At 51.6% G+C, this 16467-nt stretch overlaps 2 protein-coding genes across 5 annotated transcripts in view; one reads left to right on the top strand and one right to left on the bottom strand.

Annotated features, from left to right (window-relative positions):
- The window catches only part of RpLP0-like (ribosomal protein LP0-like), a 96985-nt gene extending 96783 nt beyond the window's left edge, over window positions 1-202 (bottom strand). Inside the window, exon 1 of one of the 2 annotated variants that reach the window (XM_077660839.1) lies at window positions 48-202. In XM_077660839.1, coding sequence (XP_077516965.1) covers window positions 48-75 — 28 coding nt within the window. In that variant the 5' untranslated portion in view covers window positions 76-202. The remainder of the gene's footprint in view (window positions 1-47) is intronic. The other variant, XM_077660840.1, reaches the window with a different exon arrangement.
- A 245-nt stretch (window positions 203-447) lies between these two features.
- The window catches only part of 14-3-3zeta (tyrosine 3-monooxygenase/tryptophan 5-monooxygenase activation protein zeta), a 41768-nt gene continuing 25748 nt past the window's right edge, over window positions 448-16467 (top strand). For 2 of the 3 annotated variants that reach the window (XM_077660843.1, XM_077660841.1), the window contains exons 1-3: window positions 448-725; window positions 853-1173; window positions 11580-11703. In XM_077660843.1, the coding sequence (XP_077516969.1) occupies window positions 880-1173; window positions 11580-11703 (418 nt within the window). In that variant the 5' untranslated portion in view covers window positions 448-725; window positions 853-879. The remainder of the gene's footprint in view (window positions 726-852; window positions 1174-11579; window positions 11704-16467) is intronic. The other variant, XM_077660842.1, reaches the window with a different exon arrangement.

Below are 16467 nucleotides of genomic sequence, written 5' to 3'. Positions count from 1 at the left end.
TGGGCGTGTACTACGGTGGAAAGCAAAACTAAAGTAACTTTGTATACCTTGACGATTTCGCTTTGATCGCGGCATGATACTTGATCAGACGTCAACAGAAACCACGTGTAGAAGCACGTAAAATAACGCCATTGCCAGCCGCAGAGATCGCTGCGCCCCATGTGGCAGCTTAAACTTAAAAAAAAGTTTTGCAGAAAATAACTGTGAAATTGTGCATTTTTATTGTCTAGAAGTAAGTAATTTTCTTCCTAGTTTTGTAGCGTGATTTTTGCAGTGATCATTGCTGTCTGCTGGCTCCGCGTTGCTCGCTCCATGAGTGTCGTTGCGCTCTGGTTGCGGCTCAGGTAAATTGTTTGATCAATTTAAGAGTTCTGTCAAAATAAAGCTCTCATTACGAGACGTTCGCGTAGCATAGCGTGAGCGCAGGAGTCCCGTCTTTGGCGCTTGCGGCCGGCGGATTCGAAACCGAGCGGCGTGGGAGCGGCGTTCTGATCGGTTCCCAGGCAACGAGTGACGTCAAGGGGCCGTGGCATCAGAAAACCATCCCCGTGGCTGATAGAAGGAATCTTCCTCGACCGCTTTGCGCCTGGGGAAGTGCGAAACCATCCGCCAGTGGGTAAAGATTGCTCGGTTGCTGTCGTCGTAGTGGTAGCGTTGCCACGGCGCTCGGCTAGCGGCAGTAGGGTCAAGCGCTCTCGCTCGCGGTGTTTTAGAAGCGTGCTTCGGTAAGTACGAGCGCCGGATACAGCAGCGTGCCGCAACGGCGGGAGCCCGGCCGCCATTTTGACGGGGCCGAACGGTGTGCGGTTGTTGGATTGACGGGTTCCCCTGCGGCTGCCGCTTGCCTTGCAGCTAAAACACCAGCCCCCCCGCACGGCAATGGATAAGGACGAGTTGGTTCAGCGGGCCAAGCTTGCCGAGCAGGCCGAAAGGTACGACGACATGGCGGCCGCCATGAAGCAGGTCACAGAAACGGGCGTGGAGCTCAGCAACGAGGAACGCAACCTGCTGTCTGTCGCCTACAAAAACGTCGTCGGCGCCCGGCGAAGCTCGTGGCGAGTCATCTCCAGCATAGAGCAGAAGACCGAGGGCTCTGAGCGCAAGCAGCAGATGGCCCGGGAGTACCGCGAGAAAGTGGAGAAGGAGCTTCGCGAAATCTGCTACGACGTGCTGGTGAGTGCTCTTCCCCTCTTCATGGCCGCCGCCGAAGGGGAGGGCGGGCGCGTTAGGCCTAGCGCCGCGGCGGCTACGCGTCCGCACTGTTCTTGCCCGCCGCTCCAGGCGCCCGGACTGCGGGCTGGGCGTGCCCGGCGCCGTTCGTGGGCGCACGGCGTGCTCGGCCGTCGGTTCATGTGCCGGGCGGCCGTGGTGCTGCGGGCTCGGCCAGCGCCCGGCGTAGCCATTTCGGGAGAGCGGGCGGGGAAAAATAGTCCGGAGCTGAGCCGGCGGCCAGGTGTGCGTTTCCGTTTGGGCGCGGGGGCTCGCTGCTTTTCCCACGCCTTGACGGGGCTTGCGCGGCACTTCGACAGCGCAGAGTTCGCGTGTGTCGGCGGACCGCGCAAAAAATGCGGAGAAGTGGAGGTCATCGGATGAAGGCGACACTGCCGGGCAGCACGCCCCCCCTCCGTTTTGCTTTTGTTTGCCGATATCGCCTGTGTCTGTCCCGCGATGAGTCATGGCTAAACGTGAACTAGATCGTGCGGCTAGTCACCCTCCCACGTTCTAACCTCGTCTCGCCAAGGGTCCTTTTTTTTTTTTTCTTGGCGGGCGTCGCTTTTCTAACAAGCACGACATATATATTACGCTCCGGGGTGGCGCGCGCATGACCGGCTTTTTCTTGTCATTTCCTCGTGTGAAGAATGCTTTCCGCGTTCTTGTGTGCTTGCTGGAGAGCGGGGGGTTACCGTCTCGCGTCCCCCTTTATGTATGCTCTCGTGCTGCTGCCGGCGTGGGCCAGCTCTTCCGCAGGCCTATCCGCCGGGGGAGGAGGTGTCACCCCCCTCCCCCCTGCTTCAACCGTCACTTCAGGGAGCGCGATTGACGCGCTGCTGCCGTCGTCCGCGAGACTGTGCATCCCCCCGTTTCTCCCATTTTTCTTCCCGGCGGCGGGCTTCGATCGGCGCTACTCTGTCGTTGCGACGCCCGGCGTTCGCGCCGCCGCGTCGATTCTTCGCGCAGCAGCCGCCAGGTGTTGCGTCCTCGGCGTGCCCGGGGGCCCGCCGGCCGCGCCCCGGCGGTGTCCCGTCGTTCGCGTAGACGTGAACGGCGGGGGTTGACGCCCAAGCGCGCGCCACACGTGGCTGGCGATGCGTCGGCGCGCATTCCTGCCGTCGGCTTTACTGCGCGCCGAGTCTGACGTAGGTCGCCGCGCATGTGACTCAGTAGGCCCGCCGCCGCACTGCGGCCTATCTCGGCGGACTGAACTTGGCCCTTCACCGCCGACTCTGTCAGCCCCGGGAGGCAAAGGCGGACACTTCCGGCGGGGGGGTAACGTGTTTGCATTATCGGGTCAAGGCGCGCGCGATCAGTCAGGAAGCGTCTGGCGCGACAACACCGTGATAAACGTCAGCTCCCCACCCCACCCCTCGCGGTTTTGAGGCGCGCTCGTTCTGGACTGAGGTTTTTATCGTGGTTGTGACGGCCGCTGTCCAAAACGGGCATCCCTGTAACGAGACTGGTGCCCTCTGCAGGGAAAGCTTCGCTGTAATCAGACGTGCGTCAACAAAGCCCCAGTGCTGCTAATCCCCGTGAAAGCTGGCAGTTCGGTGCCCTTTATTGTCCCTAGGAGAACTGCCATTCGAGCTTGTCGTTCGTTGGGGTTGTGCATCCAGGAATGGCAGAGACGTGGTCTTCGACCTCTGTCCAAGCATGACGACTGGATAGTTCTACACCCCCATCCATAACTGGCTTTGACATACGCTGAGTGCTGCTTGACGGGTGGAATCAGTGATTGTTCTGCAATTTGTTGTACAGCGTTCTACTTTGCAGTATCCTTTTCCAGGCATGGAGGTGTGACATTGGTACATCTGCACCAGTGGCATCGTTGGGCCAAATGCTGCGTTTTTTTGCAGGGGGTGTGTAACTCCCTCGGGTGTTCCTACCTAGCAGGTTGCAAGGCAGTGAGGCTCTGTGTGCATTTTGCCTCTGACAATGGCTTGGTGTGTAGGCATAGCATATCTGGCTACTGTGCTGCACATTATCCTTGTTCACCTTCTGTACCCACTCATTCTCTCGGGATTCGGCTTTTATGTCCCTAGTACACCTTCATTACTGTAGTTTCAACATGTCGCGAAGTAGTGCTGAAACATAGCCTTGCGACCCTGGCACCAATTGATTCACCGTGTAATCTTGAAAAAAGGTTCACTTGGGGCACAACCTTATGTTGAGTGCTTGGGGATGTCTTGCAAGGAAAGCAAACTGTGCTGGCTCTGTGTAGGAATGGCATAAGTGGTCTGCAATACAGCGTCTCTGCAGCTGTTCTGCCTTGTCATTGAGTACGAGCAACAATTTTCCGAAGGAAGTGAGGTACCACATTGCAATGTTTCGTTCAGCAGCTGTTTGGAGCGCAGTTCTTCAGGTATGCTCTGCGTAGGTCTATTTCTGGTTGGGTGTTGGCCTCGTTTCTAAGGTTGTCAGAGTTGATTCACAACCTTTCACATTCCGTGCCTCAGTTGCTCGATGCAGCTTTCGCATTCGCACTGAGAAGTAGCTCTTCACATAGGCTTAAGCAGTGGCGTAGTGTGTACCTAGGGAGGTGATAAACTTTGTACACTCGTTGCCAATGCTCTTGGCAGCATGCTCTGTAAATGAAGCTCGTAGCTGGAGAGCACACTTGCAGAGGTGAGAGGACAAAGTTTTGATTTTCACCTCCACAAGTGTGGTCTCCAACCACAGGCGAACGAGTAGAGCTGTCTGCTTTGGTGAACTAGTGGCTGATAGCTAGGTTGTTGTTCCATCTTCAGTTTAGTGAGCAGTCCAAGGCTCATCAGAATTGCACGTGACGGCATGGTAATGAAGCCTGTCCGGGTTTTTAACTCGAGCGTTAAGGCTTCTTTCCTGATAAGAACCTGGCGGTGTACGAGAATGGTGGTATACGAGAATGCCGATTCGCTGCAAAACAAGTTCTGCCAATTCCTCTGTGCCTTGCTGCACTAGTGTCTATTTCATGAAATGGTGCTTTAGTAGTGACTAATGACTACGTCAACCTGCCACGGTGCCTTAGTTGCGTGGGGTGCTGAGCTCAAGGTTGCAGAATCAAATCCTGGCCGCCATGGTCACGTTTTGCTGGGACCGAAATGCAAAAAAGGGCGTGTGCTATGCAATTGTCGGTCGAAGAGCCCCCACCAGGTGGACCGAATTCATCCGGAGCCCTCCGCTATAGCAGCCCTCGTTGCCCTTGCGTAGCTTTGGGATGTCAAAAGCCCATGCATGATACCATGAGTTATTGTTCCAAGCCACCTTGCTGCATTTACTTTGAAATGTGACCTGTATATTAATTTCAGGTAGTCTTTTGCATGCTGGAAGTAAACGGTGGTATTAGTACTCATGTGTTCATGATGCAAAGAGTGTTTCAGATCTGATGAAATTAAGATTAGTGATCTTAATAAAATTCTCATAAGGAAGGGTGTCAGGCTGGGAGGCATGATCTCTCCAATGTTTTTGTATTTACTGGAGGTATTGAGACTTGTATTTGTGAACAGTAGGGGTTAATAGGTAATTAGGAATAGTAACACCAGAGATCCGCTGATGACATTGCCTTGCTAAGTCACTCGGGGGATGAATTGCTTACATGGTCAGTGACTTGGACCGGCAGAGCAGAACGGTGGGTCTGAAAATAAATATGGAGGAAACCAAATTAATGTTCAGCAGTTTCCAGAGGGAACAGCAGTTTGCGATTGGTAGCCAGGCACTGGAATTGGCACAGGAAACATTCAGGGGGCACTTAAGTCTGCTTACATGGAGGTATGAGCAAAAGAAAGGATTCAATAGCTCTGCGATCTCGGCATCTCAGTGGATACCTGAACCACGCTTTAAAGCATGCAGCTGAAGGTGCATGTGTCATCGGTCCGAACCCGTCGAAAGTTAGCCTCCAACTGTACTCATGCAAGCTATATGCAAAGAGAAATGCTATGACACCGCCCAGAATGCTGTACGATGAATGGTTGCTCAGAATTTTTGTGAATGCATTCAGGAATACTGCCACCACATCCGCTCCTCAGTTCAAGGCCATTAGAAACACTCGCCGAAGAAGCTACGGAAGGGGGTAGTAAAGCTCTCGCTTTAATAAATTAATGTAGGCCAGTTAGTGACCACAGATCTGGACCACGAGAGTGAAATAACTAGGAGAAAGTTGGGTGGGGGGATGGGATTAAGAAGCTTGTGGAGATAAGGTGTCCATGGCTGGCACTGTTTAGTACTGTGGTGTTGTAGCTTGCGAAGTGGTTAATTTCTCAGAGGCCAAATCTTGGGTTTGCATTTCCTAGCCAACTCGTTCAGTTCTCAAAATGCAGTTTAGTGCAGTTGACTAAATGTTGCTAGTGGTGCATATTGCTTGCAGTTACCTCCTTGATCGCTGCTGCCGAGGTCCATGCTTGTTGTAGCATGTATGTTTTGGGTATTCCCTGAGCTCCAGGAATAGTGACATGCCTGGGGTGTGATCTTGGCATTTAGGTATTTGCGCATGCAGAAAAGTATAAAACAGCTGTATCTTGCCAGCACTCACCTATGGGGCCAAAAACGTGGAGGCTAACAAAAAGGGTTAAGCTTAAGTTAAGGACAATGCAGCGAGCCATGGAAAGAATGATTGGTGAGACGTTAAGAAACCGGAAAGCGTGCAGAGTGGGTGAGGGAACAAACACGGGTTAATGATATCCTAGTCGAAAATAAGAAATGGGCAGGGCAGGGAGTGGATTCCAAGAGAAGGCAAGCATAGCAGGTGGGTGGATGAGATTAAGAAGTTCGCAGGCATAGGGTGGGAGCAGCTGGCAAAGGACAGGGTTAATTGGAGACATGGGAGAGGCATCGCCCTGCTGTGGGTGCAGTCAGGCCGATGATGACATGGCAGCTTGTCAGGTAGCCTAGGCAGAAGGTGGTTGAGGTGGCATTAGTGACAGATCCGTCCCACTCTATATGGCTGGAAGATGAATTGTGTCCCACTCACTGTATTCCATATCGCAAGTTCCTTGCGGCAATATGGAAGCTAGAGACTTCCTCAGCCAATTTGGAGAGTGCGTTGGGTGTTCCTCCACAACTCGTCGTCGGCTCGCGGTGTGTGCAGATATGGTTGCAAAAAGAGTACAAGTGTACGCTGTTAATGTATTGGGCAGTATGTTAAACGCAAGCATTTTGCAGGATGTTAGTTGCTGTTTGCTAAGTGTGGAAGCGGAGACACGATTACTTCAGCATAGTGGTGTGCACAATCTAGTTTTTAGAACTGAGACAATTTTTGTCAACTGACCTTCTTTTTGCCTAGGTGTGGAAGAATTGTCACTTGAAGGTTGTCAAATATGAAGGTTTACTGCTCATGCATTCTGCTATAGGCGAGGTGGCAACACAAAAGCCTGCTGCTTATTTATGACCAGTGAATATACTCAAACATAGTAACGACAAATTCACTCCAAAGTGAGGGGACCTGCTTTGAAGTGCATTTCTATGTTGGAAATTCTATTGCATGCAAGCATCTCGTGCACTAAACTCCAGAAATATGTTAAGGTTCTGTTTGAAATAGCGTTTAGTGTATGCTGAAGCATGCTATCCCATATGCCCATTTTATTTTGGCATTGCATTCCACAGTGTCAGAATGTTGCCTCTGCTCACAGTGCAGCTTTGGTAGTGCTGCAAGAAACTACTGAGACAGTATATACTAGTCCAGTGTTAAGAAATGACAGGGATTGTTTGGCCGTTGTGATCACGGTGCAGCTGAGTGTTATGCTCAACTCGTTGGAGCTTATGCACGGAGTTGGCACTTCTGTCATGTCACTTGGAGGAGGTTTTGTGTAGGGTGGTGGCTTTCGATATGAAATGTAGCCTGCGATCTCTGCGAGCCGATGCGCTCCTCTGGCGCGCACGAATCTCGGTTCCCCGCGGCGTCATCAGCCGTTCCCCATATCGTTGCGGATGGAATAGTTGTCCGTCCCAACAACGGCTCCGGTGCGTGCCCCCCCCCCCCCCCTCCTTCCCCCGCGGCGCCGCGATGGCAAGCATTGGCGCGGTGCGGAACTATTTGGCCAACTGGTGGTGCGTGCTCAGGTCATTGGTAGGCACCAGCGAAACGCTAGGACACGTGAGAGGGCTGCTGATAAACGCTGGACTTGGGAACTATCTAGCCCTCGTCCGTGTCAGCCGCCTGTGTGGGCATCCTGGCACCTGCTGCCAATCTGTTGGTCCCGCCGGAGCGTCTTTCAGCACGTTGTTCGCCACGTGTCCGTGTTGTGCCGAGCCGCAGCGCACTGGCGACGCGAACGGTACCCGGCCGAGCCCGTGGGCGCGTCTCTTCCGATCGATGCCTACGAGCCGCGCTGACGCATTCCTGGCGCTCGTGGCCGGACCGTGACGCCTTCGCCGTGGCGGCATCCCACTCTCCTCCCGGGGCAGAGACAGTTTCGTCTGTCCCAGCTCTGCCGAGCTGGTGCTTTCCTTCGCGGTAACTGGGCGAATTGCCCGGCCGGCAGCTCGAGTAGACAGACGGTGCAGGCGTGGCGCTTTTCGCGAAGCTGGGATTGTGGGGAGCCAGTGGCGCTTCCAGCAGCGCAGTAGTTAGGCAGACGAGTTGGTGATGACAGGTTGAACCGCTAGCGCTCAAGGCGACCTAACGTGCCTCGAGCAACACGGCACCTTATCGTGTTGCACACTGGCGTCGCTATTTGCTAGTGGTAACCCCGAGGACAAGTGCGTCGTCCAGTCATCATCGCTTTTGGGCGACCTTCACGCAGTATGGATCTTCACTGTTCTGGTGTTTGTGTTAAATGTCTGGCAAAGCTGTTAGGGTTGTGTGAGATGCGAACGCTCGCGCGACTTTCGCGACGTCGCCGTGTGGAGCCCCTCACGCCGAGCGTGGACATTCGGACAGCGTTGAGGGAAGTTACTTTCTTGCGCGTTGCTGTGAGCCTGCGCTTTTACGAAGGTGGCCGAGTTGCGTACCGATAGCACGGGGTGCCTTACGGCTCGCTAACCGTCCTAGCTTCGCGCCGAAGGTGGACACTGCAAAAGTCCGGACTTTCGTTAAGTGTCGTGTATTATGGAGCAATGCTTTCATCGTACTGACTACGCTCACAGTATGGCAAAGAGGACTCTCCCGTGTGTCTCCAGTTCACCTTCTGCAGCACTAAATTGGCCCGCTGTTTCCGACCGTGGCGGTGTAACGTCGTGGCCGCCAGTGTCTCAAGGTCAGCGGTATTGTGTCGTTAGTGCCTGGCCGCGTGTGGACCTCCGGACACACCGGTGCGACTTTCTGGCAGCGAGTCCCCGCACGGGTCCGCGACGCCGATTTCGCGACCTCTGGACAGCTGCCGTGCTGCGCGCTCGGAAGGGCCGGAAACTGCGGCTGCGCGCGCCCTTCTCCCCTCCGCTTGGCTGGGGTGCCGGCGTCGCTCCATGCCAAGCGAGGGCCTCCGGTCCCGGCCGTTATCGATTTCTCGCTCCCGGACTAGGGGCTTCTCTGCGCGCACTGCTCGGGCCCGGCGCGTTGCAGTTGTGCCGCCGGGGCTCTCACCTTGCGGTCGCGACCCTGCCGCTTCCCTCGCACGGCACGCGCGCCGCCTCGGCCGGGCTTCTTCGTTTGTGGAGGCGTCTCTCCTTTCCGCGGCGGCCTCCTAAGGTCGTGGGCCGTGTGTGGTTGCTGCGGGGGAGGAGCACCTGGGGATCAAGGGCGCATTCACAGTTGATTGATGTGGTTCCTTATGCTTGCTTCTACACCATGCAGCGTAAACAGTAGGCTAATAAGCTGTCTTGGAGCTTCGCTTTTGTCTTGAGCCATGCCACGACCAAGGTCATTTCTGTTCCCTCGAAACGTCTGCTGTGGGGAAAGCATCGTGACTGTACTGTTTGTACGATACGTAAGTGGACCACAAAAGTGACTAGAAAGTTGGGTCAGCTTGAAGAAAATGACCAGCGCTAGAAGTGAAAATGAAATTTTGAATCCGCTTCCATCGTCTAACTGTAGGATCTCGGTGAGACGAACACGGTTGATACGAATTACGCGATGATACGAATTCGTAAAATTCCCCGGCCGGGGAGTGCATTGTACACAAGGTGAGGAACTCCGGACGGATGTTCCGAACTTTCCCGCGCCATATCGGATGATACGAATACGCGAGCCGCGATCACACCCTCGAGCACTAACCGCTGCCTGCACATCGCCGATGTCGCGATCGCTAATCGTGCGGTGCGCACCGCAAGCTGTTAACTGCGGTGCGCGGTTCTCGCGTCGCCGAAATCGCGCGGTGCGCACTGCGAGCGCGACCCTCGCGTCGCCTAAATCGCGCGGTACGCACTGCGAGCGCGACCCTCGCGTCGCCGAAATCGCGCGGTACGCACTGCGAGCGCGACCCTCGCGTCGCCGAAATCGCGATCGCTAATCGCGCGGTACGCACTGCGAGCGCGACCCTCGCGTCGCCGAAATCGCGATCGCTAATCGCGCGGTACGCACTGCGAGCGCGACCCTCGCGTCGCCGAAATCGCGATAGCTAATAGCGTGGTACGCACCGCGAAGTAGCGTGGCCGCACGGCCGTGAATAAATCCCGGCAGCCGCAAACAGACCTGCGTGCATGCATTTTCCATGCTTCTGCATTTTGTTAGTTTGGATGACAAAATTTCGTATGATACGAATCTTTTCGCGACCCCGTAAGATTCGTATCACTGAGATTCTACTGTATTTACTTTTCCTGCCTCCTGTACTCTCCCCGGCAAAATATCCCCCCCTCCAAGGGGGGGGGGGGGGGGGTGTGCCAGCTGTCAAATAACTTCTGGTGTCAGACCAGTGCAGTGGGCCTTTCTTGAAACCAGAAGTGCTTTGTCAGGTGGCACCCCCAGGCAGAGGGTGGGGTCTCCTGCTTTTTTTTTTTTTTTTTTTGCTTGTGGGAAACATGCCCTGTGGGGTGAAGCTGTTGGCATTCTGTCTGGCTGCACTGTCATCCTGTGTGCCAAGCATTAATGGCAGCACTTCATTTGGAAGCTACAATAGGTAGTGCCACAGTGATTCTAATCAGCCTGCAGATATGGTGGGGGGGTGTAAGAAGGTCATTATTAGGCAGTTTTAGGATAGCGTATGCAGACATAGCATACACTAAAGAATAGTAGGTGTGTGCTGATATTTGGAATACCGAGTTGAATATACTCGTATTAGATTAATAAAATTAATCAAATTATTCGAGAGAAACCGAATATGCCCTGAAGTTTTTTGATACATATTGAATAATTGGCATGAAGTTGTAATAAGGCCGACCGCATTTTTCTGCCATGACTATTCCACACACAGGGATCATCATGCCGTGTTACCATGCTGCGATGTTCGGTATGAGCAGGGTTGAGGGTTCAGCTCTATAGTGTGGTCTGTTCACGTAGTGGTGTGCTTAATCCTCACAATGGCCTCGGAGATTGGTTGACGCAGCAGGGTCCAGGCAGGTTCACTAAACCCGGCCTTTGTCTGACCTCCGAGACCATGGCTCATGAGCTCTCGCCTGTCTCTTGCACTAAGATGTGGTGCTAGTTTTATTACCTTCAGTTATCAACAGCCACATGAACTTCTATGAGCACAACATTTCAATGATCACGTTAACCGTGTAGCGACCCTACAAATGGACATCAGTGTTCTGTCTTTTAACAGATACACTATAACTGCAAACGCAGTGCTTTGCTGTCGCTCACGATTGCTCATTGAACATTTGCACATGCAGCGAATGTTCGTCACACATGATTCATATTCTATTTTGTAGCGAAGCTACATTATTTGTATTGGATTCAGTTTGGAAAAAGTACTATTTGCATACCCCTAAGAAATGGCCTGCTTCGTAGTGCGCATGCGCCAAATGCTATTTCAAATTTAGCTTTACCATAAGCTTGTGTTATGTGCACTGTTTCCAGAGCTAAGCGTGTGTGGCTCTTGGGTACGCTACAATATTGTTTTCAACATGGTGGTGCGCTTGTAGAAGGATCCGTCGCTTTTGATTGAATTCACTTTTTTTTTACTGTTTTTCAGTGCATTCACTGACCATAACACAAATGGGGCATCAGGCTTTCGCTTTGTCTCATCGGACCTATAACAAAGCATATGAGCAATATTTTTACTAGTGATGGTTCTGCCACTCCTAGGCTTGAAGAGGAGCATCGGTTAATTAACAAAAGGGGTTTGCACTTTGAAAACTAGATGGTGTTAGATGGCTAAAGCATCCAGTTTAATCCAATCCACTATTCCTGCGTCTCCGTTTGCATATGCTGAACGTAAGTGAACTAAAAGTGTGAATGCACCAAACTGCATACCATCCTGCAAAATTCTTAGCATTCAGCGTGCATACACTACAGTGCTAGAAAATGTTTCCTGTACGTGGACTGTGCATTGATGGTGGGTTTTGTTCTCTTTTAGGGTCTCCTAGACAAGTATTTGATCCCCAAGGCGAGTAATGCAGAGAGCAAAGTGTTCTACCTGAAAATGAAGGGAGACTACTACAGGTACTTGGCAGAGGTTGCCACCGGCGAGCAGAGGAACAGTGAGTGCTGGCTGCTGCCTTTGTTCTCCTCTTTGCAAAGCAGCATGGGTGTCTTTTTTGTGTGTTGGTAGATATTAAAAGCATTGGATTGACAAGCTTGCCCTGAGAACTTAATCGCAGCTGATTTATGTAAACATGCACATTTGAACTGTTTCTGAAAGCTGGTGTGGAGGAAGCTGTAGCACAGTCTGGGAACGGATCAGTATTCAGTAGGTTGCACGGGTGTGCTGGAGGTTGAGTGCATTTGGTAGGCACTCTGGATTTGTCAGTAGCTGTTTCCTGGATCCACTTGGAAGGAGTGTATGCAGCTGATGTAGTGCTCATGGGATTGAGACAGGGAAGCTGGCAATGACTGTGCGGCATGTGATGGGAAGATAAGCGTAACCTCCAGGTGGAGGCAAATGTGGGGTCATAATGCTGTGGTTCCTTGGGGATGTGGTGTAGGCAGTGCAGAAAGTGGAATGTAGTTGAGTGCAAAAGGAATAGGTGAAGGGGTGAGGTGTTTGGAAGTTGCACTGATGTGGCAAAGAAAATGATGCCAGAAAGAGGTGCTTGACCAACAGCTGGGGTGGGGGAAACCTCTTGTGGTTTAGTTTCCCATGTCCTAGCCTTTGAACCTAGTTGTTGACCCAGTGTTCAGGCTGCCAAACTTTTTGCTGTCCTGCTCCCAAGGAGGGAAGAGCACTTTGTTAGTCATTGGAGCTGGGTGCTCCGTACAGCTTTCATAGCGTTTTCTTTCTGCAGTTTCTCGGACACAGCTCGCAGAATGTGCAGGCAGTTGTGGTGTCAATTGTACCTTCAGGCTTTCAGGTGTTGGCAGGTGTTGGGGTTGGCAGGTGCCCACCACAAGGATTTAGGGAAGAAGTTTGCATTGACTTCCTTCGTGGAGCTAAATGCTAGTACAGTAATCCCTCGTTATAACGAAGTCCCTTTATTCGAAATTCTTTGGTCCCGACTCAAATGCATGCATTTTAAACCGCATTACTCGAAGAACTTGACCCGCTTAGAGCGAAGTGGCGAGCGAAGGCATCGTCGCTGCGGCGGCAACCCTTCTGCGCATGCAGTGAAAAATACCGCCGTCGAATTAGTCTCGGCAGGCACAGATCAGGCCTCAAAAGTACCAAACCTACGATCAATGACCTCCCTAGTAACAGGCACCAAGCGAGTGCCGAGTGCCCCCAGCTGTTACGGAAGCGCGCTCGAATCTGTCGCAGTCGCATCGCTGGTGTCCCCCGCGATAGAATCCAAACGAAAATAAGTTTTCCTGACGCTTTGCGATGCCAGAAAACCGCGGTCTCTTGGGATTCCGAAAAGTGGCCAAAAGACAGTGGGCAGACTTGTGCCGTAGCATTCCGAGGGGTGTGCTCGGTGAACAAAATTTTACCACTCTAAAGAATATTTCTGGTGCCGAAACATGCCAAAAAACACAAAAGAAGTGTCCCTCCGATTATGAGCCCATTCATGCTTATGAGTCGCGAACCAGGTGAGCTTTCGGCAACAAACTGAGCTGCTCCCTGGCTGCCGTAGTCATCGCTAAGCCTAACCGTTTCACATCTGCCAAAGCAGACTAAAGTCTCGAAAGTGTGCAAACGTCATTCCCGAGAGTTTTCGCTTCAAACGAGACTGCAAACCGCAGGTCGCGCTTGCCAGCGTGAACAACTGTTGTCGAGCTGCTGCCTGGTCGCAAGCGACTGCTGGCTGCATACCCTTTCCCGCGTTCGACGTCAGGAGCTACGTAACACATCGGGAAGACTACTTTGGGGAAGCTGGTCTAGAAATTTGCTTGCCGCTCGTCGTAATCTGCCTGCATCGCAATAAAACACCGCCCCTAGCTTCACTGCACTTTTGACGGTGCAAATCGACCGATAACTTGCCAAAAACACGAAAAATCAGAGCGTCGCCAGTGGCGAGTCAGGCTGTTGGCATGGTGGGTCAACCGCAACCAGTGTTTCCCCGGCGAATTTCTGGAGCTGGTCATGCTTCATTCGCACCATTCAACTAGACACTGTCTAAATGCATGCTAGGGTCATTGAATTTTGTTCCTAGGCGTCTGTCAACTGCACGGACGCGGCGCTGCGCAAACACTGACACTCGAACCGTAGAATTAGCACAGTGCCGTCGACAACAATGCGCCGAAAAACTTTCCGAAAAACTCAATTGCAATTCACAGCTGGACACCTCGAGAAAAAAAAAACTGCCCGTAATCATGCGAAGCCCCTTACTGCAAAACCGTTGTTTTCACTATCGCACTGTGTACCTACAATGAGTGGCTAATCGTTTTTTTAGCACAACAAACACAACCTCAGACTCAAGCCACGCCATTTCCGTGACCCCCCCCCACCTCCCCCGCACGAAAGCGGCCACTGTCTTCTCAATTCGAAATACCCTGAAGGTTGAATGCATGGGTGGTGATCGCAGCCTCGTGCAATGCTTGGTCAGATTAGAGCAGGGGTTGCACGCGCCCAGTAAGAATTTGAAACAGCCAAAGGCCACTGCCTTTCTTGCACTGGAATAATTTTCTTGCTTGACTGAATACATGGTATTTTGACTTTCTCGCCGTTGCGGCGCAATTAAAGCTCGACTGCTTTAGATTTTCGCGGTCGTCTCATATCGAATTACCGCTTATAACGAATTTTTTGCCATCCCACTGAATTCGTTATAACGAAGGATTACTGTACTCAAATGGCAGCATCGGGGGCTGTCAGTCTGGTTTAAGCATTGTCCTTGAAGTCTTAGTAGCATCCTTATTGGTGCAGGCCATTCCTGGTGGCCAGTGACGTGGTGGCTTAATTTCCTGTAGGCATGTTGCAACACGGTTATCGGCCTTTTTGTTGCCAGAGTATGAGCGGTGTAGTTCCTCTTGCATTAACAGGCTGTAGTATCCAGAGGTCAGTTTCTTTTCCATGTGCTAGGTGTTGCAAAACCAAATCTTTTCAAGGAAGCAACAAAAGGAGCTGTTAGGAGCTTTACTGCTCCACTGTTTTGCACCCTGGCTCCCTTGACGAGTCATTCACCCTTCAGAAGGAAGTTTGCTGTACCTTCTTCTGAAAAGACCCGTTTGCCTCTTGTCAAACATTGTAGAACCGCAGGGCACCGGGTGAATGAGTGCAATGTCCCAAGAAAATTGCTGTAGTGTTTTTGTTTGTTTATAAAAAGTGGGCAATGTTTGCTTCACTTGATGTCTTCCACATTGCAAAGAATTCTGTGCAGAATTCTCGTACTTAGATGCCTCCTCTCCTTTGTCGGGGCATGGTGTGCGTTTTGGGCTTTGCAGCAAACCTGCTGCATGCTGCTGAAATTTAGCGGATTTTGATGCAGCCTTGGCGCAATTTCATCGAAGTGCTTTGGCGAACGTAAAGAGGCCGAGGCTACCGTCTAATGTCCACAGGCATGACCCTGGTTCCTTCTCCCGATCTGCGATGAGAAAGATGACTGACGGAATCCAACCCAGTTTTGCTTTCTAGCCCTTTGTAGTGTGTGTTTTGCACATCAGCTTTGGCGACACTGCCAGCACTGTTTCAAAGGAGCATGTTGAATGCACATACAAAGAAAAAAATTCCATTTTGAGAGGCTCAGGTAGGGAGCAAAATTTGGGTCTTAAATTTATCGGGCTTTTCCGCAGCACTGTCACTTGTTGTGTAAGGTCAATGTGAAACGGCGAGAAAGGTTTCGGACGCTCTCCAGGCAACTGAAACCTCGTTAATTTAACCCCTGTTTATTGAGAAATTCAGATAATTCAGACTGACTTTGTGGAAGTTTATGGTCTTGGATGCTCATTAATTCGTACAGTGCTAGCTAGGCCCGTATCGCATGTGTTCTGAAGAACTAAAATGGGCATTCCTGGGCTCACATCATGTGGGTTCTCGAGAACTAAAATGGGCATTCCTCAACATTTACTTTTGTTCAGAACAATTTGCTCTAATGTGAGGAATACAAAATTTCGCTCTTTTTCTTTGTTAAACAATAAGCTAATTTTGGCACATGGCAAAGATGCAGACCTAGCCAAAACAGCTCCCTGCTACCCTGCACTATTCAAATCTTTGTGTAGTGCGTTGTAATTTCTTAAATCTTGGCACAAGTTACTTGAAACCTTGTCTTTAGTCGCATTATTGCCTTCGTTACTATCGTGCTTCTGGTACAAAGTGCGAGGAAGCTACTCTGAATTGAGTTTTTGCCTGCTCCACAATGCTCTTGGCCATTCTCACCACTGTCGGGGGGTAAAAAGGGGCCTTCCCTGCAACAGTGGCGGTATTTATGTGGCTATCCTCTGTCTTCATGTGCTCCGGGGGCAGTGGTGCGAAAATTCAGCTGTGTTCGGTGTCTGTGTGGAAAGGAAGGGCATTAATTAGCACTACAGGCGTGCAACAATCTTTTGTGCTCATGTTCCTGTCATTGATTCCTCTACATCAGTTTTGTTCACTGTGTGTACAGTTTCGTTCACCACATCCGTGTCAGCACTTGTGTGGACACAAAATTAATTGACACCGGTCTGGGATAAAACTATGCTCGATGCTGCATCGGACAGGGCTAAGCTGCCTGCAGACTCGTTGGCATCGTGAAAGCTGTGGTAGCCACCCAGTAGCACTCAACCATGTGGCCTCAGTATCTCTGTAGTAGCTGGTTCTTTTTTCCGCTGCTTAGACTGACTTACTGGCTTAAAACGTGTGCTAAAGGCTTTAAATGCTTAGATGGATAAGGCTGAACCCTTTAATACCCCTGTCACACAGCCAGTTTCAATGGCCATCGAGTAAAGGGCCTTGAAAT

The sequence above is a fragment of the Amblyomma americanum genome, chromosome 4 (assembly GCF_052857255.1).
Source record: "Amblyomma americanum isolate KBUSLIRL-KWMA chromosome 4, ASM5285725v1, whole genome shotgun sequence".
Lineage (NCBI taxonomy): Eukaryota > Metazoa > Arthropoda > Arachnida > Ixodida > Ixodidae > Amblyomma > Amblyomma americanum.
This window is presented reverse-complemented; position numbering and strand designations above follow the sequence as displayed.